The sequence below is a fragment of the Diceros bicornis genome, chromosome 29 (assembly GCF_020826845.1).
Source record: "Diceros bicornis minor isolate mBicDic1 chromosome 29, mDicBic1.mat.cur, whole genome shotgun sequence".
In the NCBI taxonomy this organism is placed as follows: Eukaryota; Metazoa; Chordata; class Mammalia; order Perissodactyla; family Rhinocerotidae; genus Diceros; species Diceros bicornis.
Window position 1 is genome coordinate 5,937,344 of NC_080768.1, and position 27,845 is coordinate 5,965,188.

At 39.2% G+C, this 27,845-nt stretch overlaps 1 protein-coding gene across 11 annotated transcripts in view; it reads left to right on the forward strand.

Annotated features, from left to right (window-relative positions):
- The window catches only part of MCPH1 (microcephalin 1), a 245,714-nt gene that overhangs the window by 29,783 nt on the left and 188,086 nt on the right, over window positions 1-27,845 (forward strand). For all 11 annotated transcript variants that reach the window (XM_058524909.1, XM_058524899.1, XM_058524898.1 and 8 more), the window contains 5 exons: window positions 2,937-3,051; window positions 6,612-6,755; window positions 10,322-10,411; window positions 12,953-14,146; window positions 24,203-24,312. In XM_058524909.1, the coding sequence (XP_058380892.1) occupies window positions 2,937-3,051; window positions 6,612-6,755; window positions 10,322-10,411; window positions 12,953-14,146; window positions 24,203-24,312 (1,653 nt within the window). The remainder of the gene's footprint in view (window positions 1-2,936; window positions 3,052-6,611; window positions 6,756-10,321; window positions 10,412-12,952; window positions 14,147-24,202; window positions 24,313-27,845) is intronic.

Sequence of the window (27,845 nt, forward strand, 5' to 3'; positions counted from 1 at the left end):
AGGTTCAGATCCCGGGCGTGGACCTACACACCTCTTATCAAGCCATGGTGTGGCAGGCATCCCACATATAAAGTAGAGGAAGATGGGCATGGACGTTAGCTCAGGGCTAATCTTCCTCACCAAAAAAAAAACAACAACAACAAGTTTTCATTGTGATTTCTTTATTTGAGGGTAAACTGGTTTACTATGAAATGTCAGAGTCACTTTGTTTTCACGTGAGAATCCCTGTTGGAGAGAAGATTTGCAGACTTTCTCCAAACTGAATTAGACAGACTAGAACTGTACATTTCCTGTAGATTAAATAAGACATTCCTGTGGATGTCTCCAAATTTTCTGCAAATGGTAAATCATATGCCTCTGTTATGTTTCATCTCAGACAAGCCATAGTTTGCTAGTGCTGTGATGGATAACTTACTTCAGTCTCCATCCAGATCTTCTTATCTGATTATAGGTGAAATAAAGCCTCTAACAGTCTCTTGACTCTCTATGATATGCTGAGCAATAGCTATGTCTGTTGTTTTAAAAATATTTATTTAATAAACGGACATCTCTCTTCATTTCCTTTCCCTCAAAATAGGCAGTTTTCAATGTGACTTGGGTCCTTGTGAATCCATGGTCTTTGTACACATATGTCACATGTATGTGTGCACACACATTCTACACGAATGAGGTTCTAGTATATTACATGTATTGTTTGGTAGGTTGCTTTTTCTTCACTTAACAGTATGTCTTTGACAATTTCATGTTAGTGCATCTTACCTCTACTTCGTTTTTCTGCATTGTAGTATATATAACATGAATGTGGTGTTCTTGGCATCATGCTTAGATCATTGTTGGTTTTTGCTAAGCACATAGTTTATATGACATATTTGAGTTTATTTCTCCAAGTGGACTATCTAGAAATGAAATTACCAGGTCAGATGGATATACATTTTGATTTTAACAGTTCCACCAATAGAGAACAAGAGTACCTATTTCTTAACACTCTGACCAATGCTGGGTATTATTAATCTTTTTAATTTTTCCTAATCTGAAGCATAAATAATGACTGCTCATACAATTCACCACTTAAATTTTTACTCATCCCTAAAAATATTCCCTTTCCTTCCCTCTTGCAAATACAACTGCAAATTAAACGTGACTTCAGGCCTTATTATTTTGGGTTCTTGGAAGAGGTTCTCTGCTTCGCTCTCCCTCACTCTTTCTGCTACCAGCCTGATGCTCTTGCTTGCTGTTCTTCAAACATGTCAAGCGTATTTATGTTTTAAAGCCAGTGCATCGTCTATTCCCTCTGTCTGGAGCATGCTTCCCCCCAAAGTCGATCCACATGACTAGTTTTCTAACTTCCATAGGGCTTTGTGCCCGAGTTACTGTCTCAGTGAGATGTCCCCTGACTACCCTATTTACGTTAGTAGTTCCTTCCTGCTGTGCCAGCTGTCCTGATCTCTGTTACCTGCTCTTTTCCTTTTCGTCTATAGTACTTACCCCTTTCTAAAATACTGTTAACAACGGTAGCAGTTAGATAGGGTTTAGTTGCTGTTGAAGATTCACAGGATCCCAATAACAGTGCTTCAGAATCTACAGACCAGGGAGCCTCTAGAGGAGCCTCTCTATATTCTGCTGGTCGTGTACCTATGTTCTCGCGTTACCCTACCTCCCCGCCCCTAGAACGACAGAGCCCTCCCTCCAGTAACAGACAAGGTTGACACACTTTGGGGATAAAAATGCACCCAAACTCCATGGACCCGTAGTTACAAAGCAACACTGTTAATTAGTATATTGCATGCTCTGCAGGTACTTTGGTGAAAACAGTTCGTGCCAGTTCCAGGCCTGCTGAAGTTAACCCTCCCGACACACATGCAGTGTAATTTACTTATTTATTATGTTTATTTCTGTCATTCCTTAATAGAATATAAGCCCATGATGGCAGGGATCTCTTGCTTTCAAGAACAGTGCCTGACACGTAATAACATGTTTGTTAAATGACAAATGAGTGAATAACTCACTGATAGAGCAAGGTGCTAAATCGAGAACGTAAGTGTAGGCATTAGCCTTGAATGGCTAAAAGAAGTCCCTTCTTAAGACTGGAACAAAAGAGGTTAGACTAGGTACCGACGTAAACATGTTGGGCTGGTGGCTTCAACCTGAAAACCAAAAGCGGCCTAGACAGAAGACATATCTCTCTCGAGTCCTTAAGAGAGTGCTCAGGTGTAGAAGTAGTAGTAGGTAAAGATAATGCTACGTTCAGTTTTTGTATTTGTGGGGTAGCTGGGCCAAATGGGAAGTTCTGAAGAAGAGATAGTGGGGAGGGCAGGTTTGAAGGGGACATGTTCCCCTTTTTATCCGAGGATGGGAAGATTAGAAAGTTAACCCCAGACTTGCTCATGGATGTCAGCCTTGGGCTTCATGTGTTTGAGGTTTCCTTATTTCGTCACACTTTGTATGTGTAGTTACAGTTTTTGATTTTTACTGGCTGAATGGAGTTACTGTGATTTAAACACGGTAAGGCAAGATTAAATAATGGTTCTTTTCTTTGGTAGTTATAAAATAGTTGCTTTTGTGTTTTATTACTATGTCATGATTTTTTGGGAGGAGGGGAAATAACATGAGAGTAGCAGAAATAAGGAGAAAGACACTAATTTTGTTTTAAGAACCTTCATGGAAACTAAGAATGCAAGGATCCTGAAAATGCCACACAAAACATAACTACTTAATGTACAGCCTTTTATTCAGTCTTAAAATTCTGTCCATATTTTTACAATTGCACAAAAAAGAAATAAATATTTACAATTCACATATAACGCAAAAAATACCTCTTGAAGAAGTTTTTATTATTAATGTTATAAAGTATATCAGAAATGTTCCTGAAAGGGTTGTTTTCCTGTCTTACGCAATTGCAGCACTATATCATTAATTTTTATGTCCTTTTTGCACAGCGAAGGTGTATGCAGCCCAAAGATTTTATTCCTAAAACACCAAAAAATGATAAGAGACTTCAAAAGAAATTTGAGAAAATGGCTCAGGAGCTGCAAAAGCAAAAAACAACTCTAGGTAAGCAAGTCCTCTGCATTTGTGTTTGTACATCTAGTTTAATTTGCCTGACGAGCAGTGGCATCCAGGATGACAGAGCTAAGGGGGACTGCAGTGGTTCTAGCCTAGGAAGGAGAAAATGGAATGTAAGTCACCCAGAAGACTTGACTACAGCCGTTATAGGGCCGTACAGTTGCTCTAATTGATCACAAAGTTTTGGGTTTTTTTTGGTGGAGAGGAAGATCAGCCCTGTGCTAACATCTGCCAATCCTCCTCTTTTTGCTGAGGAAGACTGGCCCTGGGCTAACATCCCTGCCCATCTTCCTCCACTTTATATGGGACGCTGCCACAGCATGGCTTGACAAGTGGTGCATGGGTGAGCGCCCGGGATCTGAACCGGGGAACCCTGGGCCGCCGCAGTGGATTGCGCGCACTTCACTGCTTGTGCCACTGGGCCGGCCCCTTGTTTTTTTTTTATTGAGGTGTAATTGACATATAACATTATATTAGTTTCAGGTGTACAACATAATGAATTGATATTTGTATACATTGTGAAATGATCACCACGATAAATCTAGTTAACATCGGGATCACCACGATAAATCTAGTTAACATCTATCACCATACGTAGTTACAAAATTTTTTTTCTCTTTTTCTTCTTGTGATGAGGACTTTTAAGATGTACTCTCTTAGCAACTTTCAAATATTTAATACAGTATTATTAACTATAGTCACCATGCTGTACATTACATCCCTGTGACTTAATTATTTTATAACTAGAAGTTTGTACCATTTGATGCCTTTTACCCAGTTCTCTCCTCTCCTCCAACCACCAGTCTGTTCTCTGCATCTATGAGTTTGGGTTGTTTTTAATTTTTTTTAGGATTCCACATATAACTGAAATCATATGGTATTTGTCTTTCTCCTTCTGACTTATTTCACTTAGCGTAATGCCCTCAAGGTCCATCCATGTTATGGCAAATGGCAAGATTTCCTTCCTTTTTTATGGCTGAATCATATTTCATTGTGTATGTATACCACATTTTCTCTATCCATTCATTCATCCGTGGGCACTTAGGTTATTTCCATGTCTTTGCTGTTGTAAACGATGCTGTGATGAACGTGGGGGTGCATATATCTTTTCAAATTAGTGTTTTTGTTTTCTTTGGATAAGTACCCAGAAGTGAAATTGCTGGATCCTATGGTAGTACTATTTTTAATTTTTTGAGAAACCTCCATACTGTTTTCCATAGTGAGTACACCAATTTACATTCCCACCAGGAGTGCACAAGGGTTCCGTTTTCTCCACATCCTCGCCAACACTTGTTATTTCTTGTCTTTTTGGTGATAGCCTTTCTAATAGGTGTAAGGTGATATCTCCTTGTGGTTTAGATTTGCATTTCACTGATGATGAGTGACGTTGAGGATCTGTTTGTGTACCTGTTGGCCGTCTGAATGTCTTCTTTGGAAAAATGTCTATTCAGATCCTCTGCCCATTTTTTAATTGGATTGTTTGGTTTTTTACTAGATATATTCTTTTAATGATTTAGAAAAATAACATCATGAAACTCTAAAGTACTTTATGTGTTTTTGATATTTCTCTTTTTTTGCCTTTTTCACTATCCTCTAAGTTCAGTATTTCACACCAGTCCTGACACATCGTTGATACAAATAAGCAATTTTGGTAACTATATAATGCATAGTATAGAAATAGGAAGCGTTAATTCCTCCAGTTTTTTTCTTTGTTTTATTATCTAGTACTATGTCACAAATTCTCTGCTCTGTATTTTGGAGTTATTCACATAGAATTATCAAGCTTTATTTTAAATCTGTCATAATAATGTAAGAGAATTGACTAGAACATGTTGGCTGCACAGTGCTGCCAGATAATTTTCCAAAAACATTGTCTTTATCATTTGTTTTTGTGGTCAGTCATCCTACTGCCTGAGAATCAAGTCTCTTCTCTCCTGGTGCCATGCGGGCCCCGCCCTAACAAGCCCACACTAACCGTCTGGACTGCCAGGATGCTCCAGACAGAAACATGGAGTTCTCCATGACGTTGCTTTCTGCCCTGACACTGACTACCTGTCCAGACCCTTAGAGCACCCTTAGACTCTGCTGCTGAAAGGACTGCTTGCCCCCTTCTCTGCTCTCTTTCCAAGTCTGCATCACCCCCACTTGAATCACTGTAGCAGTTCCTTCCCTGGGCCCTCCAGGCGCTGTGTCCTTATCCGTCGTACTTCGCTGAGAACGATGTCAATCGGAAGTCAGGTGGACTTAAAATTCCTCATTGTCATCCTAAGAAAAAAGTATTTAGGATAAAATCCTATATTTAACGTGTTTTACAATCTACCACATCCTATATGATCTGCATATGTACGCATATGTTCAGAGGTGCGGTAGGAGTTGTTCAAGCCTAAGAGTTGCAAAGAAGAGGATATTGAATGATTCGGGTCTTTTTTTTATTAGGGGGCACGTGGTCAGAGTCCTCAAGTTCTCTTTGAGCATATGCAGGTTATGGATTCTGGAAAAACGCACAACCATGTACCCACACAATGAATTAGCCCATTATTTTATGGCTCCAGGACCCCCCTGACCCCAGAGTTCATATGTGGGTCTAAGAGTGTCAGCTGAGGTAGGGGCGTCAGTGGTGGCAGTTGCTGCTGAAACCTAGGGTAAAAACCATGGTAGGAGAGGCAGAACTTCTTCTCTACCCCTCTTACGTCCTCGGCTGGGCTCTGTAACAAGAGACAGAGTAGCAACAGCAAAGCATACAAATTTATACCAGTTTTTCATGACAAAAGAGCCCTCACAAGGAAATGAAGACACCAAGAAGTGGCAAAACCTAAGTGCTGATGTACTAGGTTCAACAAAGAGGCAATTGTGGAAAAGTAGCTAAACTATAAGGGGTGACCAAAGGAAGATAAGAGTTATTTTAACAAGGTCTGTTTGTACAGAATTCTCTTGGCCTCGGCTCCCCATCTCTGGTTTAAGAATGTTTCTTTCCTCCTGGTAGAAGGAGGGCATCTTTCATCAGAGAGTTGTATCTCCCGCCTTCAGGAAGTAAAGGGAGGGTCAGAGCACCCTTCTTGGACCTATTGTTATTTAGGTGCCTTTAGCTCAAAATAATCCTTATGCCAAAGTGGCATGTTTTGGGGTGGCATAGTCTACCATCTGTTACCACGTATAGGAACCACATTTCATTGTGGCTTCACCTTCTCACTTAGTTGTGGTGTGATCCTAGGTAAATACTTAACTTCTGCGTCTCGGTTTCCTCATCTTTAAATGGGGATACTGATACCTGATGCCTTGGGTTTGGGGGAAGTTTGAATGGGACAGTGCACATGTGGTACTTAGCACAGTGCCTGCAGTGGACATTGCTCAGCAAATGCTAGCAGTTGTAGTGTGGGGTTACTGGTCGTGGAGGTGGTGGTGATAGAATATTGGTAGTAGGTAATGGTGTTGAAGGGGAAGAGGAAAACTATGGGGTGGGGGGCTGGATGTTACTTAAAAGGAATCATATTATTGAGGTAGGAAGGCACTTTTTTTGAGCTTCAAATTGGATTTTTGTTTATTTTCAGATAATGGTGTACCTGTTCTCTTATTTGAGTCTGATGGTTCGTTGATGTATAGTCCCACAATTAAAATGTACAGTGGTCACCACATCGGAATGGAGAAGAGATTACAGGAGATGAAGGAGAAAAGGGAAAATCTTTCCCCTGCCTGTAAGTGCTTACGTTTTATAAAATGAAAATTATGCCAATAGGTGAATGAATGGTGGTGGAAAGGTTTTTTTTCTTCTTTACCTAGGTATTTTAGTTTATGTTTCCTGATTCTAATAGACTTTGACCTATTTCAGAGTAGACTTTGTTAATATTTTCATCCAGGAAATCTTATTCTTCCTTAAGATTTTTTTAAGCATATATTGAGTGTATAGCATTCTCCAAGTTCAAAATCCTGTTTGTTGCAGCTCCTTTGTAATTTTGAATATCTTTGGGGATTTTTTTTAAATTAAATTAATCAAGCCACTCTTTTGAAGGAATTTGCTTTAGATTAAGTATCTAAAGCATCAGTTTATATTTTTATTTCGTTTATCTTTAAAATTTTTGATTAATATATAAGCACATTTTCATAAAACATTTACCAGTGTATGGCTCCTAGTAAAAATCCATCTTGATTCCCACCTAATTCTCCTCTGCCCGTGGGTAACCCGCATCTTAAGGTGATGTGTTTTCCCAGATCTTTTCCGGTACGTCACGTATCTGTATATACACGAAAAAGATGCAGGCTTCTGTATCTTTCTGTATGGAGGTATAATTTTTCTTTACCTAAATTGGATCACGGCATACCTATTACTTTCAGCTTTGTTTTTCTTACTTGAAAGTGTCTTGGAGGTTTTTTCAGGGCAGTAGGTGTGGATCTACCTCTTTTTTCTCTTCTTTTAAGATGCTACAGAGTAGTCTAGTGTTTTAATGTTGAATCATCTATCTGTTAGTGGATGTTTTTCCAATTTTTCTTGTTTAGAAGTAGTGCTGCAATTTTTATTCTTTTTAAATTAGCTAGTATAGTCGTTCTTGTTTTTTATTTAACCGTTGTCCTATCTATGGACATAAGGCTTTCCCCCACTTTTTAGTGTTATAATCTATACACAAGTGGACATACTTTTACATAAATCTTTATGTTCCTGTGTATTTCGTGTATTTCAATAATATTAATTCATAAAGGCAGAATTTAACGTTTTTGATAGATATTATCAGATTGCCCTTCAAAAAGTCTGTAGCATTTTATCTTTTGCCAGTCGTTTGTATAAGAATGCCAGTTTCTCCACGCTTGGAAAACTGGATCACGTTAGTCTTTACATCTTTTTCAATCTGAGATTGAAAAACTGGATTTCTTTGTTTAATTTGCTTTTGAGGTTGCTGGTGAATTTGCTAATGAGGTAAATGTCTTTTTATGTTATTGATTATGACTATTACTGACTATAGCTTTTAATGTTATACTCTATATATTATCTCTGTGAATTATATGTCTTTGTCCAAATGCCTATTATAGTCGTGCTCCACATAACGATGTTTTGGTTAATGACGGACTGCATATACTATGGTGGTCCCATAAGATTAGTACCGTACAGTCTAGCTGTGTAGTATGCTATACCATCTGGGTTTGTGTAAGTGTACTCTGTGACGTTCACACAGCGATGAAATCACCTAACGACGCATTTCGCAGAACGTGGCCCGTCGTTAAGTGAGGCATGACTATGTATTTTTCTTTTCTTTCTCATTTGTAAGAGCTTTTTCTGTATCATGCATATTAATTCCTTGTTATATGTCGTAAACATTTTCTCCTAGCTTTCCAGTGTGGAGCACAGTGTGCTTATGTAGTAGGCACTTGGTAAATATATTGTTGAATAAAATACACAAAATCTATTGTTCGTCATTTAATATGCAGCAACATTTGTTGAACAGAAATGTTAGATTTAACGTAGACAAATCTGATTGTCTTTTCCTTATGGCATCCAGGATTCTGTGATGCTTAGAACTCCTCCACCATAAGGTTTTAAAATTGTTCTGTGTTTTCTTCCATTACTTTTATGGTTTATTTTTTAAGGTTAGATATTTAATCTGTCTCAGGTTTATGTTTATGTATGATATGCACTGGGCACCTATACCAGTTAAGGTTAGTTTTGGCTGCATATAACAGAAACACAAAACCAGTAGGTTAAATTAGGTGCACTTCTCTGTCATGTCAAAGAGGTCAGAAGTAGGCCGTCGTGGGGTGGCCATTCTGTGGTGTCTTTGAGAATCTAGGCTCCCATCTTTCTGCTTTGCCTTCCTTGGTGCCTGGCTTCTGTTTCAAAGTGCGTGTGCCTCCCAGCTGGGCCAGCTCGCTGTGAGCAGCCTTACAAAAAGTCCTATCCAGTGTTGCTGCCGAATTCCATCAGTCAGGACTCAGTCTTGTAACTACTCCTGGTTGCAAGCTAAATGCAACCATTTATGGCCAGAGAGCTACAAGAGCAAAAAACTACTCTAGATAAGCCAAGAAGTATAATACAGTTTTTTGCATTTGTGTTCATATACCTAATTTAATTTGCCTGATGACCGGCGGCATTCAGGATGACAGAGCTAAGGGGGTCCGCAGTCGTTTTAGCCTAGGAAGGAGAAAACATAAGTCACCTGCAGGAGACTGCGAGCAAGACTGAAATGTAGTCTTTCAGCAGGGTGTGTTGCTGCACTAGTAAAGTCAGGGTTGTGTTGTTAAGAGGAAGGTGAGAATGGATAATGAGTTAGGTAACTAGCAGTATTCTAGATGAATATCCAAATTGTTTCAACATATAATTATGTTTATACCTATATTCCTTAAACTTTATTTCATTACTTTGCAGTGTTAATTCTTCCACTCAGCTGCATCTAGCACAATTTAAAATTCAACAACTGAAAATTTTATCTCTGTGCTTACCTTTCTTAACTTGGTTTATTCTCATTTTATGATTGTTTGCTTAAGTTTTCTCAGAAAAGCATCCTTTTGTGTCTTTAAAAAAATCTTTGGATATGAGACCAAACATCTCTTTTGTTTCTTATTTGTTGTGTACACAGCCTTTGAAGATAACACTTATGAGTTTATTTTTAAATCACTGATATCTGGATGCTTTCTGTGAAACCGCTAGGATTTCTCAACTCAGCACTGTTGACATTTTGGGCTGGGTAATTCTTTTGGAGGGGGCCGTCCTGTGCGTGGCAGGATGTTTCACAGCATCCCTGGCTTCTGTGCACTAGACGCCAGCAACATGGCTCACACCCCACCCCACTCCTCCCCATGTGACATCCAGCAGTGTCTACTGACATTGCCAAGTGTCTGCAGGAGCCAAAATCGCCCCTGGTCGAGAACCACTGCTCCAGTTACAGAGGTAACTGTTAGCAGCATCCTTGAAGAAAAAGCCTTGATTGTTAACAGTAGGTTTAACTGAAACTATTTGTTTACCTTTGTTGAGCTTCTGCTTAGATCCAGGCAAGCTGACTTTTCAAGATCCCTTCTAACTTTAATTATCCTGTGTTTAATCCTTTTTTTATAAAATGATTTATGACGATTATTTTTTGTGATTCTCATCATCTGTAATAGAGTCGAGTGAGAGTTTTTTGGGCTTACTGTTTGCAGTGAGTCTGGAATATGAAGTACAAGGCACCAGTCGATGTGTAAGTGATACGTGAGAGTAGAGTGACTTTGGGTTACCATTGGCTTCATCCCTAAGACGTGTCCAAGTCGTGTCTAATGAAATGTTTGGATGATGTTTCAGCTTCTCAGATGATTGAAAATTCTCAGGATAACCCAGTTAACTCCACGCGTGAAGAGTCTTTGACCATTTCACATGATACTTTGTATTCAGGTAAAATAACTTTCTTTTCTGTGATATATTTAAGCTGTGAGAATAGTATGGTTTTTATATTTGGAATTTTTTCTGATGAGAAGAACAGTTAAAAACTAGAATTCATGAATTTCACCCTGAAATTAGGTATTATAATAAAAATAGGTATTGTAATAAAATTAAGGCATAAGAAATTATATGAGTTAAAGTTCCTTTTTGATTCCTATGGTTTTTCTCCTGAGCATTTGCTTTCTTGGCACAGAATCCATTGCTCACTTTTTAAAAAACTTTGTGACCTTATGTGAACTGCATGCAGTTTAATCTGTATATTACTGAGAACAGTAAGAGAGACAAGGGAAAATTGTTTCATACCATGTATAATGAATATATGGAACAAGTTATTGAATGGGGTCAGTGAAGTATGTACAGATCATCAAAAAATTTAGGAGATAGAGGATTTCTAATTAGAAGCAGAAAGGGTGTTGGTAACAATTAATGAAATTAGAGTTATGTATTATACACATATGTATTTTTAATGTGGAAGCCCTTATTTTACTTTGAATGATAATTTTTCATGGTTTTAGCTTTCTTTTGGTTATGTCACATTTCTTATAATTTTCTCACCCAGCCCACGATAGGGCCCAAATAAGTAGCAGTGACCCCTAAAAGAACTGTGTTCAAAAGTGCTTGAAATGTTGTGAAATGCATTTTTATGAAAGCTACAGCGCTGACCAATCACAAAACAATGTCAAGGTATTAGGAGTTTAAAGCTTCCTTTTCATGTGTGGTTTATTCTTGTACTCTTTTTGGTATGTGTTGAAATTATATACCCATTTATCTTAAATAATCTCTATATTTTTATTTCATACTTGTGTTTATTTCTTATAAGTTGGAAACAAGTGATGATAATAACTAATGCGGATTTCATTTTTCCTGTGTTGTAGGCACTGCCGTTTTGTCTTATGTGCTGTTTCTCATGTAATTCTCCCATTAGCCCTATGAAGTAGGCGCCGTTGTTGTCCCCATTTTGTCCCTGAGAAACCAGGTCAGAGGGAGGTCAGACAACTCATACGAGGTCACAGTTTGTGAGTGGCCAGCCCAGGATGCAAACCTAGGCAGTCCGACTTGGTGTTTACTCCATGACATGTCGTGCTGCTTGTCAGCTTTTTGAAAAGTGTGCTTAGCTTATTCAGCTGCCAAAATCCGTGTAAGTGTCCTATATTTCCAGCTACTGACTTAGAAACGCACAGGTTCCCTGACTTGGCTTGGGCACGGCCCCACCCTGCCCGTGGGCTTGCTTTTGCTGCTTGGTGGTTGCCTGTGTTCTTCCTCTTGAAAAGGAGAGCTTTAGTGGTTTCGATCAGTAAGTTATGACGGTTTCGATCAGTAAGTTACGACACTTAATGTTGCCTCCAAGGTTGTGTGGTTTCTGTAAAGTGGAGGTCCTCCTTCCGTTCAGCAAGTGCCTAGCCCCTATTGGGGGAGCCAGCTCTGGGTTAGAGGCTTCAGATTCCAGAACGTAGTGTCTCTGGGACCTTCGAGTCTAGTAAGAGGACAGATAGAAATGTAATCACAGTGTGATGAGACACATGGTTTTATAAACTTAGGTTGGAATTCTATGTGACTAGACCTGGTAAAGTCAGTGGAAGGATTCAGAAGTTTTGACATCCAGGGTGGATTTTTTTTGTGAGGAAGATTAGCCCTGAGCTAACATCCATTGCCGATCTTCCTCTTTTTGCTGAGGAAGACTGGCCCTGGGATAACATCCGTGCCCATCTTCCTCTACTTTATATGGGACGCAGCCGCAGTGTGGCTTTACAAGCAGTGTGTCAGTGCGCACCCGGGATCCGGACCTTCGAACCCCAGGCCGTGAAAGCGGAACGCGTGCACTTAACCACTACGCCACCGGGGTGGATCTTGAGGGAAGAGTAGGATTTATCCAGATTCAAGTGTGGAGGAAGAGCAAGGCCTGGAGGTGTAAATGCGTATACAGTTTTCACGGGCTAGGTGGCAGCTTAGCATTACTCTTAAGAAATACATAAAATATATGGGAAATCAGAACATTAAGATCTACCAGGTGGTTCACCTTTGAATATAAATATAGTGTGAGGACTTCAGTGGAAGACAGAGGAGTCAAGGTGGGCTGTATTAAATTGTGGAACACTTCATGAAGACTAGAACTTGGCGTAGACCCGAAAGCGGTAGTTCTTCAGGTTTAGAATTGTTGGCCTCCTTGAGAGTTTAATGACAGGGTGTGGAGGCTCTTCCTGGAGAAAAGTGTACATGCGTATGAACATCCAGAAAGTGTGCATAACATCTTTAGAGGTTTGTTACCTCCCTCCCTCAACCCCCGTCCCATCCGATGCACACGTTGAAGCCCAGTTTCCCTAGTTAAAATGCTGACCATAGAGGTGTCCGTAAGTGGAAACGAGGAGAACCAGGATGTGGTCAGTACTCTTTTTAACTGTGATTAGAAAGTATTACGTTATTGGTCAACTGAAAATTACTTCTATAATAATTTAAAACACTTTTAAAAGTTAATTCTTTATTAATATTTTCCAGATGAATCCTTTGCTGGTGGTCTACACTCATCTTTTGATGATCTTTGTGGAAACTCAGGATGTGGGAATCAGGAAAGGAAAGTGGGAGGATTTGTTGATGAAATCAAAGGTGATATGTGTGTTTCGTCACCTGTATTGAAAACAAGTAGTATTCATTTATCAGCATCTCCCGGTTACCTCAGTCAATTAACGCCACAGAAATCCATGAGTAACTTTTCAAAGGAAGAAATAAATTGGCAGAGAGATCGTGTGGGTGAAGTAGTCACTCCTGACACAAAGCATTCTGAAAGAATATCTAAGGAGATGTTTGATATGAAGCGTAGTTTGTCTCCTGAGTTATCTGCAACAAAAGGCCACCCTGTGGGACATTCACGACCCAAGAGTTCCTCAGCAAAGAGAAAAATAACATCAGAGAACTTGCCTTCACCTCCAAAAGAAAAGCTAAAGAGAAAGAGGTGTAGCGGGAAAGCCGCTGTGCCAAAACTGCAGCTGTTTAAGTCAGAACACAGCCTACAGTTTAGGACGAGATCTGTTCCCGAGACTGCTGACTGCGGGGAGTCCTCTTACGATGATTATTTTTCACCTGTTAATCTTAAGGAAAGGAATTCAGAGAACCTTCTTCCTGGATGTCAGTCATCATCAAGCCCTGCCCAGTTCAACTGCAGAAGGAATCTTTCTAAGAGGGAGAGAACAACCATCTTAGAAATGTCGGATTTTTCCTGCATTGGTAAAAATGGCGGATCAGTTGGCATTACCAATTTAACAACAGAAACCAGCCCCCGTCTTCAGAGACCTACAAATGACAAAGGAAACACAACATTGGGTTGCGTGGCTTTTAAGGAAGTGTCTGCTACTGAGGAAACTCCAGGGTTTTGTGGACAGGCTGCCCTTCAGACAAAAGAAGACGTGAGCGCAGATGGAAAAAGTCTCTCTTCCTGCACCGTTGAACTCACTCTTCAGAAAGCACATGTAGCAAAAGAGCATCATGGTGATTCAACTCCTTTGAAAGGCAGCAATAAAGAAATGAAGGAATTAAGTGACGTAAAAACCAGGCAGAAGGAAGATACTACTTCTAAAATGTTGAATTCCTCTGAAGGTGAAACACAAAGTGATTATAAGCTAAATTTTGTAGATGATTGTAATGTGGACAAATCTACAGAAGAAAGAGAAAACTTACCCAGAGAATGTAGTGAAAGTATGTGAATCTCCTTTTCCAAGTTTCTGTGTTATTGGAGTATGTAATAGTGCATCTCTCTTTCAGATTTATCACAACTCTTTCATAGTGAAGATATTTCTTTCTCCCTCAATTTTTTTGCTTTAAAGAATGTGTTTGATATTTTCCAATGATAAATTCTTTAGCAATAGATGGCTTACCACTGTGTGGAATTTCTAGGCTCATTGGTCAAACCAGTTGTTATGAATGCATTTCTCCAAGCCTTTTCCTTCTTATGGGTGAAAAGGATAAGTGATACCTCATGTGAATAATCGACTAGAGTGAATGCTTTTCCTTGTTTCAGTATAGCCTCTCACTGTAACAGGATTATCGTGCAAAGAGGCATAGTAATAGAGTATTTTTTAAAAATCTCAGGTCATCACTGTGAGGCTGTTTATTTTAGAAGGGAAATTAAGATAGTGTAAGCTATTGATTCTATCAAGAAAAGAGGAGGTATGAAAAAGTAAATGTGGAAATATGTTACCACTATTTACTTTTGAAGAAGCTTTGAGCTATGTCAGCTATAAAGAAATATTTTTTTAACATTTTTGCTCAAGTAAGAAGTTCGTTGTTCCAGGTCTTGTTTGACTTCTATTTATTTTACTTTAAGCATATCATTTAAATAGCTTTATTCCCATCTGTAATTTAATTGTAACCATAGTAATGAACTATGTAATTGTAGCAAAAGTAGCAATAATAGAAAACAACATTTTGCGCTTTGTGATTGTAAGCACAAATAGGTTTCAGCAGTCGAAAGTGAAGAAATCTTGAACTTTAACTGTCTTTACCTAAAGATTGGGTTAAAATTTCAATAACACCAAGTTTATTCTTCTTCATTTCTGTCCTCTTTGCATAGTTTTAACCACCTTTTTCAAGATGGAGAAGTTAAGGGGGTTGAAATAATCACAGATGTATTGCTTATCCTTTCCTTGGGTATAAATGTCCCAAAATTGTCTCACAAAATTAATTAATTTTATATATTTTAACCTGCTTTTTATATTTGAGCTTTCTGAAAATATGTGAAGTTCGACAAGGAATTAGATTTTATGTTTCATTAGGCTTAGTATGTGTTTTCAAAATATTTATTTTAAAGTCTTGTCCACTCTTAAGTTAACATAAAACAGTAGATATGTAGAATGTTTTGGTAGTTAACGATATCCTGTTCTTAAAGCTTGCATTCTCATTCTTCTCAGCTTTTATCTTAGATATTTTTTAAGCTTTTAAATAATGTTTAATGCAGGCAAGTATAAATTAAGTGAAAAAAGCTAGTTTCAGCCAGTGTGGTGCACCCTGTAACGCCAATGTAGTCGACAAAGAGTGTTCATCCTTGGAAGCAGGTGTACAGCCTGATCTAGCGCTTAGCCAATGTGCACGGCCCCTTGGGGTCTGGGGTGCGTCTGGTGTGGGCTGTCACACGGTGGGGTGCAGGTAGGGTCCTGGTGCTGAATGTCACTCAGAGGTGGAAACAGACATTCTCTGTGCCCTAATCTAAGGCTGTCTTTCTAGAGTCACCTGCCTTATTTTATGTCATTCCAAAGAGACAGAAATCATTGCATTTTAGGACAGGAAGAGACTTGCCTGTGGTCTAGGCTAGATCTAACTCCTTTGTTTTATAGTGATAAAATCAAGACCCACTGATGTTTTAAATTGTCCCGTCAGCCCAGCTGGCACCCCACTCCTCTCTGGGAACCTACCACAGATAAAAGCAAGTAGTCTGCATTTGCCTTGGACTTTTCATATGTGCTGAAGTTGTAGAGCAGTAAAACTGTTCTGTACATCAAGCTGTACCTCTCCAGTCTTTTATGTTGAAATAAAAGTCCTTTTTCAATTTCTGTTTTCAGTTTACTTTTACTTGTTGCCATTGTTGATATCTAAGATAGATAGTATGCAGTAAAGGTTGCAAAAACAAGTGACAAAGAGACTCAATGATAGAAGTTAATAGAACGAATGGAGGGAGAAACTTTTGATTTTGTTTTTTTAAATGATAATCTTTGAAATCATATTAACCAATTATTTTTTCTTTTTAAACTTTTATTCTCTAAGTATAAAGAATTCACAAATACATGCTTATTGTAACAAAAATTGCTAAAAAGAGTGAAATTTCCCCTCCCACTCTCCTCACTTAGCTCCTTTCCTTTAATAACTATTTGTTGTGCTCCTCTGTGTCCCAGACACTCTTCCAGTTTCCAGGGGGCTGGCAGAGAAGGAAACAACGTGTGCCCCTCAGAGAGTTATGCTGTGGTAAGGAAGACAGACAGTAAGTGAATATTAGCATGATGTCAGGTAGTGAGCAACGGGTGATATAAAGAACAGAAAAGTGTGGGCGGTTAGATGAGGCAGCCAGGGAAGGCTTCTCGGAGGAGGTGGCCTTGTGACTGCTGGCATCATGTTTCAGCTTGAGGAAACAGCAGGTACAAGTGTCCTGAGGTGGAAAATGCTTGCAGGAGCCACACAGAGGCCAGTGCAGCAACAACTCTTTGGGCTGAAGGAAGACCGGGAGGAAGTGAGTTCAGAGAGGCAGCCAGGAGCCAGATCCCCAACAAGACTTTTGAGTTTTCTCTTTTGTTTTGAAGTGTGATGAGAGCCATTGGGGAGTTTCAAGTAGGGGAGTGAGCAGATGTGATTTATGTGTTAAGTGTAATCCTGGATGCTTTATGGAGAACAAAGTGTGGTTACGGTCTCTGCTAGAACCAAGCACTGTCAACAGTCCACTGTGTGTCTTTCTAGACATCTGTGTGTGTGTGTATGCAAACATACAGGTGCAAGTAGATGTGCCAAGGGTTTTTTTTTTTTTTTGCATACATAGAATTATCTTATTGCATTAACATTTTCTTTTTAAAAAAATGTCAGATAGTCCCATATTGGTATCAATAGATAAACTAATTTTTTAATATAGTCTATATCAGGGGTCAGCAGAATTTTTCTGTAATGAATCAGATAGTACATATTTTAGGGTTAGTGAGCCAAGAAGCAAAATCAAGATATGTAGGTACTTATTTAGTGAGAAAAAAGACATTTTCACAAAATTTTGATTGATGAAACTCAAGATAGAATTGAACGCAATTTTTTGTAATACAAGTCTAATGAGAAAAACAGAATTCTATTTTGGGGAGAAGGAATGACTTTTCACTTAATGGAAGTTCAAATGGAGTGTTGCCATCATCAAAATTGATTGCAAATGTTTATTAAGGCTGCTGCATAGTAAGATTTTGTGTATTTCATCTTTGAAAATGCCTTTTCACACACACAGGTACTGCCAAATACTGATCAATCCGTAAGCAGATGGTTTTCATTGAGCATATTCGTTGCTTAGAATTATGGAATTCTATTAGATCCTGCTCTTGATTTGTGCCTTTTAGCATGCCCTTACTTAACAGGTTAAGCATTTTCAATGAAGGTTAGGTGGAAGCTCCTCAATTGTGCAGTTAAGTGGATTTTAAAATAAATTACCTTTGCTCCTGCATCGAGGTCTGAAAAACGTTGCTTGAGCACAGGAAATACATCCACGTTAAATTTGCGTGGGGATGGAGATCTCACGTCTGGTTTTAACTTGTGACACCATAGGACAGGAAGTGTATAAGCTGCTTGATGTTACTTATTTGTGGAAGTGGCTTCCCAGCCCCCGTGGCACTGGTAACCGCAGTTCTTCAGACCACCGCCTGAAGTTGGCTTTAATTGCCAATAGACAAAGCCAGTGGGTTGTCCTGAGCTAGCACACAGCTTGGCCCCTAATAGTTTCTCAATAGTGAAGGGAGCTGAAGTGGTTCCACCAGTGCCACGTGGCTGTCAGCAAAAGCAGAAGCCAGTCCTTTCCACACCCACACCCTCACTGTTGTCCGTGGTTTAGTAGAGATTTTCTTCTTTGCTGTAGATGATGAAATTTTACACGTTGGCACAGACGTATGCCTTATGTAAACAATTTAGCCATGCCCAACTATTATGTTCTTTTTCATAGATAACAGTTACCAATTATTAGAGGTGATGAAGGTTAGCACTCTTCTTCTACAAGCTCTGTCTACCAGATCTTACTGAAAGCAAGTCTCAGGCATGGAGACATTTATTTTTATTTTTATTTTTTTTGTGAGGAAGATCAGCCGTGGGCTAACATCCATGCCAATCCTCTTTTTGCTGAGGAAGACTGGCCCTGGCCTAACATCTGTGCCCATCTTCCTCCACTTTTTTATATGGGACACCGCCACAGCATGGCTTGAGAAGTGGTGCATCCGTGCACGCCCAGGATCTGAACCTAGGCCGCCGCAGCAGAGTGTGCACACTTAACTGCTACGCCACGGGGCCAGCCCCAGAGACATCTATTAAACATTTACATTGGCAAGCAGATGGGAAACAGACCTACGTGCTGAAGTCCCAGGCCTCTGTTCTTTGGGTTGACTGTCCGTACCTTATCTGAAAGGTTTACTGGAGGCAGCCAATATTCTAGGGCCATGTTTCTGTAAACTTATTGTCAGCATCAGGCCACCAGATACCTTGATCCTGTAGTTTCTCATGGGACCATTTAGGGATCAGGCCTTGCATCTCACCCCCTGGGACACCAGCTCATGCTAGATTTTTATGCCCTGTTCAGGCATGGGTAGGGGGTGCCCCTATAATATTTTAACCAATCTCGTTTTCTGGAAGCCATGAATTTAAACAATGAGCAACTATGTCTGACATCCATGATGCTGATTAACAAGCTGATGATGTCACCAATCATAGCTCATTTTTTTTTCATTTCTTTTGCCGGTTAGCAAAGCATCTAACATTGGGCAGGAGGATTTATGGGAGTTGTCTCTGGAGTGTGGGGTTTTTTTGTTAACCTGTTAGCTGACCACTCCTGGCGTGGCTGCTTTTCATGGGGAAGAACTAGCACACAGTTCGCATCATACAGTCTATGCTGAAGTACGTAAACTACTTTTCAGCCTTCATGACACAGTGGTCTTCTGTCCTAGCGCATTAATCCCCGTGATGGAAATGACACATGACGTCTGTGCTGACTTCAGCCGGTCGGTGGCCTGCAGCCCTGGGATGGGAGGGATAATGAGGCTTCAGCCTGGCTTTGAAGGAAAAAGTGCCGTGATGAGTAGTAGTGTCTGCCTAGAGAAACTATGAATATGCTTCAAGATTGGGTTTATTTGCATTACAGTTTTATTTAGTTAATGAAGAATTATAGGCAAAAATGCTATAGTAATGGTCTGAAAGGTGCATTTTTGTGTATTTCTTCATGATTCATAGTCCCAAGGCAGAGAATTGCTTTTATAATTTCAGATGTGTTTTGTAGCCATATGAGAAAGTTTGATAATCTTTTGATGTATTTGATATATCTCATTGAAATTATCAGGAGATATACCATTTTTAAAATTGAATTAATTAAAATTAATTTATATTGTTGTATAAGAACTAAGCCCATCCAATCATAGGCACTTAGATATTCTTATTCAATATAGAATATTTTGTATATTCTGAGTGTTTCTTCATTCAAGAGAAAGTATAAATTACTGTTGTAGCAAATAGATATACGTGTATATGTATTCCTTAAATATTTTAAATGGAAGAGTAATTATTGCACTTTTTGACAATTCAAGTAATACACAGTGTTTTCAGAAGAGTGTTTCAACCCTCTTCCCCAGAACCTGCCAGTCCACTCACTGGAGGTAGGCAATCTTGACAGCTCGACATAGGTTAGTCAGCCTTAGCAGGGAGGCTGACTACAAGGAAGGTGTTACAACCTATTGGTTATTTGATTGGTTGATTTGTTCTTTAATTTATTCATTCATTTTTCATTAATCATTTGTTTACTCTGCACCTACTATGTACCAGGTATTGGGATAAACACAAGGGAGATAAGGTTGATGGAAAGTTCTGTCCCTTTCACTTAAGGAGCTTAGGCAAGTAGGGAAGATACAGTCAAGATAATAATCCATATACAAGTATCCGGAAATTCAAAAGAGGGAGAGAGCACTCCCAACTAATTTACATATTTAAAATCCATATTTTAATTCTCTACAATGATTATAAAGGAAAAAATTCTGCCTCATCTATTGAAGATCATGATTAGATTTTATTTTTGTTTGTAGTTAACCAAGTGAACTTGACATCTTATCAGATGATAAATATGTATATATGCATATATAGTTTTTTATTAACTGAATTTTGCTTGTATAGAACCTGTGTGTAACTTGCACACATCCCCAAATCCTAAAAGTATATATGGAAAGGAGTTTTTCTTAGGTGTCTTTTAAGGTGCTCCACAGTCTTCAGATTCTGGATTCTACATTATCCTTAAATACTTCATTATTCAGATTTTGGGGGCTAAGAAGAAATTTCCCATTGGGATAATGTTAAAATTTTGTATATGCTTCTATGTGTTAGAATTATGGATTCTTAGATCAGTCTTCAGAAGCCTTTTTCATCTTTGATGCAGTCTATCTTGCAGAGTGCCTTGTACGAATAAATATTAATTGCTTAAATGTATTATTAGTACTAGTGTTATTAGTTTTTAATTCTGTGTCTTGGAAGTAGGAAAGTAGGACGTGCAGGAGGATAGATGTTGGAAATAAGTTTATTTCTTAGGCCCCTACCCTGGACGAAATTCTGACAGGGACCAAGTTTCTCTTAAGAAATTTAATGGTTTTCTCTGCATCTATTTCTTTCTCTCTCTCCCTTTCCTAGCATCTAAATTATGTATCTTCTTATGCTGTCTTAGCCTGATTCTGCTTCCAAAGTGGTCTTCCCTCAGTATCAAAACGTTTTCTTTCTCCTGCTTATGTCTGTTGGCTGAATGAAGGTAGTGAGAGGTGAGTGAGTCACTTTCTAACCTTCCTCAGTGTGTTTGTATTTTGTTGATATTGTTAACCCAAACAAATTTCTAACTGGTGAAATTTCAGGGAATATAACAATGATAAAAATTCTGGAGACTCTGAGGTTCTTTTCTCTCTGTATTTGATCATTTTTTGAAGACAATGGATCACTTGTATGATGAAGTTAGAATGAGGAGCAAGAAAGGAGTCTAGGACTTAGGACTGATAGGTAGATGGTTGATAAAATTCATCAAGCTGGAATCTGTTGAAGGAAGAACAGCTACAGGGTGGACCAAGGGCATGGTGGTTGAAATTTCTCTCAGACATTCAAAATAGATGTCCATTAGGTAGTTGGATCTGAACAGCCATACCTCAGCTGGGAGGTCTTGGCAAGAGACATGGAATTAGGACTCTTCAGTAAGGGATGACTTCATGGGACATGATGAAATCACCCTTGGGGAGTGAGAAGAGAGCTGATGATGACCCTGGGAAACTGCAGCACTCCGGGGGCACACGTAGCAAGAGTCATCGAGAGGTGGGAGAGTCAGGAAGATGGGCAGTGCATGTTGGTTACCCAGCTATGGCAAGGCATGAAATCTGGCTGCTTTCCAGCAAGTGCCTTCAGAATTACCTCGCACTTTGAGCTGCTTTTGGTTTACTAATAACATCGTTAAAGAAACATAGTAGCTGAGTTTGTAAAATGCTGTTTTAACATAACCATATAAGAAATCATTTACTTATATCATTTTGTGACTGCGTGGTTTGTGAAGTTGTGAAAACGTATCATTAGCAATATCAGTCTTTCTTAAGTTTTAAAAGGTTATGTTGCATTTTCTACTGCTTTATGTTTACAAAATGCTTTACAACCTATTTCATTGTTCTCAGCAAGACCTCAGGCAAGTGGCTGTTCTAGAACCGTTTTTGATATAGATGCACTAGGAAGCTGCCAACTTATTCATAGTTCAGTAGTGGAGAGCACTGGATCCCAAGTTATATCTCTAGTCCACTGCTTTTCTTATTTTGATATACTCTTGCTTTAAGTAAACATTTATTTAAAAAGGAAATTAAATGCATAATCAGTACAATTAATATTCTAATCTTTTAACCACTTTAAATCTTAGATCTTAAAGATGAAAAAACAGATTGCATCCTTGTCCTGTCTGGGGGTTAGGAGTTCTCAGCATTTTCAAAAGGAAGTTGTTTTAGGGGCCAGCCCGGTGGCGCAAGCGGTTAAGTGCCCCCGCTCTGCTTGTGGCAGACCGGGGTTTGCCGGTTCGGATCCCCGGCGCGCGCAGACGCACAGCTTGTCAAGTCATGCTGTGGCAGCGTCCCATGTAAAGTGGAGGAAGATGGGCATGGATGTTAGCCCAGGGCCAGTCTTCCTCAGCAAAAAGGAGGAGGATTGGCAGATGTTAGCTCGGGGCCGATCTTCCTCACACACAAAAAAAGTCGTTTTATGTAGTGGGATCTAATGCATAGATGATAGATAGATATTCTCACCTTCAAAGTGAGTAAAAGTGAGAAACTTAGCATAACAAAGATTTTGATCCTAGAATAAACGGCAGAATACCCTGTCACATGGCCTGCTAACCCATCTCCTCCAAATAAGGTCTTTATTTAGCTATCACTGGGGCCATCACCAGGGTTGGGTATTCATCTGGGACTGAAGTAGGACTGGGAGAGAACTGAAGTACAAGTTAAATATAAAAGATTGCTGAGGAGATAGTGGGGTCAGCCTGTGATTGGTTTGAGCCTCCAAAGGGATCCAGTATTAGGGTTTATAGGCCAAGAGTGTTGGTTCTTGGTTTAGAACTTGACCTTTAAAACATTTCTAGAGCACAGGTTGCAAATAACAACTAGTTTGAATTCAAGAAAATATTTAACCATTGTTGTTTTGTATTTTTTTCACTTAGATAGAACCCAGTTTTTGAAAAAAGTTAAAATTTTCAAATCAGACCCTCCAAACTTAGTTATATCTGATTTTATCATAGTATCCTATTTTATTTGAAATATCTGCAAAGCAGTCATACTCATGTTATATGATTTTTAATTTTTGATAGCACTTAGATTATTTTTGCCTTGTATTATATTCATTTGTCTATGTCTACTTTGTCTGTTGGGTTGTGAGCTCCCTAACGGGGGGGACAATCTTTGTGCATCTTTGCATCTCCAGTGGGTAGCCCTGATCATTAGATATTTTTAGGGAAGGAAGAGTGAGAGTAAGGAGCACTGCATAGGCAGTAGCAGTAGGTGAGTCAATTCAGAGTACACATTTCACACTTCATTGCGGGTTACTTAGGATGTCTACACCGTTTAGCATCTAATGAAACCTTGTTTCACTTGATGAGTATCTTCTTTTTGGTTTGTGTGTCTTCATGGCAAGATGCTAGTCTAAGGTGGAAATTTGTGGAGAGTAGAATCACCATCTATCGTTTGTAGATGGAAACCTGAAGCTTTGTACTGAAGACTGTTTTCTAGAAAAACTCATACTGACCCCAAAGCTAAGATTACTTATTTCCTCTAATATAGAGCTGCCTTCTCTGAGGAGCTGAGTTTTGGTCATTATGTAAAAATCTAAGGAGCCAGCCCTGATGGCCTAGCGGTTCAAGTTTGGTGCACTCCACTTTGGTGGCCCAGGCCCTTTGGTGGCCCGGGTTCGGTTCCTGGGTGCAGAACCACACCACTCATCTGTCAGTAGCCATGTTTTGGTGGCAGCTCACATACAAGAACTAGAAGGACTTACAACTAGAATATATAACTATGCACTGGGGCTTTGGGGAGGAAAAAAAAAGAGGATGATTGGCAACAGCTCAGGGCAAATCTTTCTCAGCAAAAAAAAAAAAAAAACACTTCCACCTAGAATAAAGAGAAATGTCAAAGATAAAACTTAAAAAAAATCTAAGAATTGAAGTTTGAATAGTGCATAAGGTAGAGGCAAGTTTTCCTGCATCATCAACGGACATACGGGATACTACAGAGCTAGTATATTGTCACCTGACAGGCAAAATTTTTTATGACCATTGAGTTGAGTGAATTGCTTGGGATATTAGAGTGGAGTGAATTGGAAGTTCTAAATAGATCTCACGGAGCAAGAAGTATGCAGTGTTTGTTTGGAAGGACTACACTTTGTGTTAAACTAGTATGCGTAAATAAGTGTAGTTTTAAAATTTTTGTTTTGCTGAAGTTGCATTAGTGTTCAGTCCATGTAAAGTTCTAACTAATCTTCATTCCACTTGGGTTTTAGGTGTTAAAAATGGACCAACAAGGCGTGACATTTTAGATGGCTCATGCGAAGGCTTTAAGGACCTCATCAGACCTCATGAGGAATCAAAGAAAAGAGGGAAAGGCCAAAAGGTTGGTGCGTGAAAATATTATTTTAAACTTTCTGTGCTACTACATCATAATGTTCTTCTCCGGGTTAATGAAACATAAACTCGTCTGTCCAACTTGTATTTTACTTAAAAAATTAATTATGGGTGGATGTTGGAAAACCCTGACCATAAAACTGAGAGCATTGGTCACATCCAGGACAGAGAGTTACTTTTGATGGAACAAGCTTTCTCTCACCGCTTTGCCAGTGCATTTCTTGCTTGTAAAAATGCCAACAGCTCCTCTCGAGCAGAGAATGTTGATGGTGCCAGCAATTGTTGTTGTTTTATAATCTGAATAAACATTCACTAGGTAGGAGGTGAAGGACCCAAACATCTTTTGTTTGTGAGCTAATCTAGCTTTGACCTCAAGCCATCAGAGAGAAAGGTTTTTATACTGACTCGCAGGAATACCCGTTTCTTTGTGCTTCAGCTTTGGAACCTAGCTGTGCCTCTCAAACTGTGCAGCTCTCTCATCACACTGTAGGCTTACGTGAATAATGCAAGGAGGATTTGAAATTTTTTTGATTCTTCAACGTCTGCTCTCTGCTTAAATTTAAAACTAGCTCCTCCTTATCTTGTGTTTCATTTTCATGAGGCCAAGGAAGTATAATATAGTGAATCCTGAATTCCAAATGATAGGAAAACTGTACTGACAAATAACAAGTGGAAAAGGAGAGCAGTGACAGCAGAGTCCACACTGGGGCATCCAGCTCCTGATGGCAGCCCCGAGCAGATGAGCGGCTGCATCTCCCTGAGGAAGAGAAACGTGACACCTCCTTATATTTTAACCAGGAAGTTTAAAATTACACAGATTCCAGGAATGTCTGTTGTAACTTGTAGAAACTAAGATTTCTTTACTGATGCTTTCTGGTTTGTCTCAGAAAAAAATGGAGCGAAAAAATGGAAAGAAACCACATTTCAGATAGAGCAACCGGTTTGCGGGAAGAGAAATTGTCAAGGTCTCTCCAAGGCTCTGGCTTCTGTGTTCTGATTGTAGCGACTGTCGCTGAGTCAGTTAACACTTTTTGTACCTGCCCCAACACGTCCCAGTGATTGTGGCTTTGTAGAGAACTGGGGACCTGTGCTTACATTTCTATTTTGTTTCCCTGTGTCCCAGTCTTCTCCCTAATTGCTGCACAGCCACTTAACCTTTTGCCTTTGGAAAAAAATAAAGAAAAAAAACCTTTTTTTGGCATTCATTCAATCAATATTTATTAAACATGCACTATTATTTATGTCCTGCTCCTTCTGATGTATTCCAAGAGGGTCTATGTGCACCTCTGCTTTGGATCTCTGCGCTTGATGATATTGTTTCCCACTTTCTGCCTTCCTGTGGGTATCTTCTTAGGGAAGCAGTTGGACCTACTCGTCTCTATTGTTCCAGTGCTTGGTATTATGCCTGCATTAAAAAAAAAAAAGTGCCCAGTAAATGTTGAGTTATTTGTTACTATAAAGACTCCACCCTGCCTGATCACAGCATGAGGTTTAACTTTCTCATTTGCCCGCTGTAGACAATAATCTTTCAGACATTTGACCTTGCCTGGCTTCTACCTGACCATACCCTCTATCTGATGAGCTGGGTCTGTAGAACACTGGGTTAGAGACACGTATCCTGGGTGGGAACACTGTCGCTTCTTTCTCATGAAGCATCTCGCCTTAAATGAGAGAACAATACCTGTTTGACTTACCTCCCAGCCTTATTCTATGGGTCAAGCAATAAGTGCTGCACAAATATGTAGTATAAGGTGGTATCACTGTCATGAATACTAAGAAAAAAAATGGCCTAAAAGGAAAACAAAATACAAAATAATATGTATATGCACACATACGTATCTACCCTCAACCAACGTGCTCAGGAACAAAAATAACGTAACAAATTTAATTATGAGACTTGCTCAAATTTGTCTTAACTCTTGTTTGGAAAGTCTTTTAAATGTATTAGTAAACTTTCTGCCCTCATCATTTAGAATAATAGAGTATCAGTGCTGAAAGGGATCGATCACTTCTGGTTCTGCATGGAGTAATTACCTGGAGGACTTTTGAAATACGCAGATTCTCAGTCCTACTTGAGACCCTCTGGGTCAGCATTCCCAGGACATGTGTGTGTCATAGCAATGAGCTGCCAACCAGCTTCTGAAAGCCACCTATCCCGTACAATCCCCTTCTTTACAGGAAGGACACGAGCACTCAGAGAGGGGACATAATTCACCCTAGGTGTCCCATCTTGCTCATAGCAGACGGGCTGAGAACCCAGATCTCCTGTCTTTCACGTGACGATCTTCCTAATCCATTTCTTATCCCATTCACGACACAGCCTTTTCCCTCATGAATCAAACACTTGTAACACCTTAGGACAGTGGTTCCCAGCTTGGTTGCACGTTGCAGCACCTGGGGATTTGTATCTATACAGATGCCTGGCTTGCATTCCCAGACATTCTACTGTCGTCACTGTGGGGTGCACACTGGGCACAGGATTTTTAAAAACTCCTGAGGTGATTCTAATGTGAAGCAAAGTTTGGAAAACACTTTTGTGCCTTAGGGACTTTGTCTAGTGTAGTTTAAACAAATAATTTATCCTGGAAAAAGTTTTGTTTCTAAACACTTTTCATGTAAACTAATTTCATTGTTTAGACTCTTTTAAAACGAGGACAAAAGCTTAAAATCCTGATTTGTTTGCTACTGGGTTAAGTGTTTTAGAAGTGCAAATTTAGATAGCAATATAGGGAGATGAATGGCCGTGGTTTATTTTTGTACAGGTTAAAACGAAGAACGATAAAAATTTCTTCAAATGCAATTTTAGATTTTAAAGATATAGCTTCCTCGCACTTTCAGATCTTTGAGTGTGGATGTGAGAAGAGTTTATATTGATACCCTATGTTGTAGTGAGTCAACAAAAGCACTAAATTTAGTTGCCTGGTAGTGAAAGTCTACTGTTGGAGGAGTTGTAGAAGGATTGCGTTGTTAAATTAAACAGAAGTTTCTGATCGCTAATTTACAAATACAATGTTACTCTTAAGGGTTATGACAGTATCTCAGTCATTCCCTTTTTCCCCCCTGAAACTGAGGTCTTACCTGCTTGTTTTTGTTCCTTATTAGATTTCAAGACAAGTAGTGTTAAACTGAAGTTTGAGACTTTTTAACACAGTCATGTTTTTATATATAAGTATATATGAGGGGATTAGAGTCTATCAAGCACAAAAATTGTTGCCATTTCCTAAAAAAAAATCTCATAATTGAATTTTAATGTTGAAAAAAAGCAAGTTTACAGGAAATATCTTTCATCAGCTATTATTAAAGCACAAGCCTCCACTGAAATGGAGAACACTGATGTCTAGAGTATAGGATCCGCATGTTTGTGTTTTCACGTGGGAGCTACCCTCCATGCTGTATCTCTAGTTATGAAAATGGTTTGAAGCTCAGATGTGTCTCATGACCCTAATGATCTGTTTTTTTTAATCTTAAACTTGAAAAAGCATGTACAGGTAATGTCCTCTCTGGGCAGCCCTGCAGAGCAAG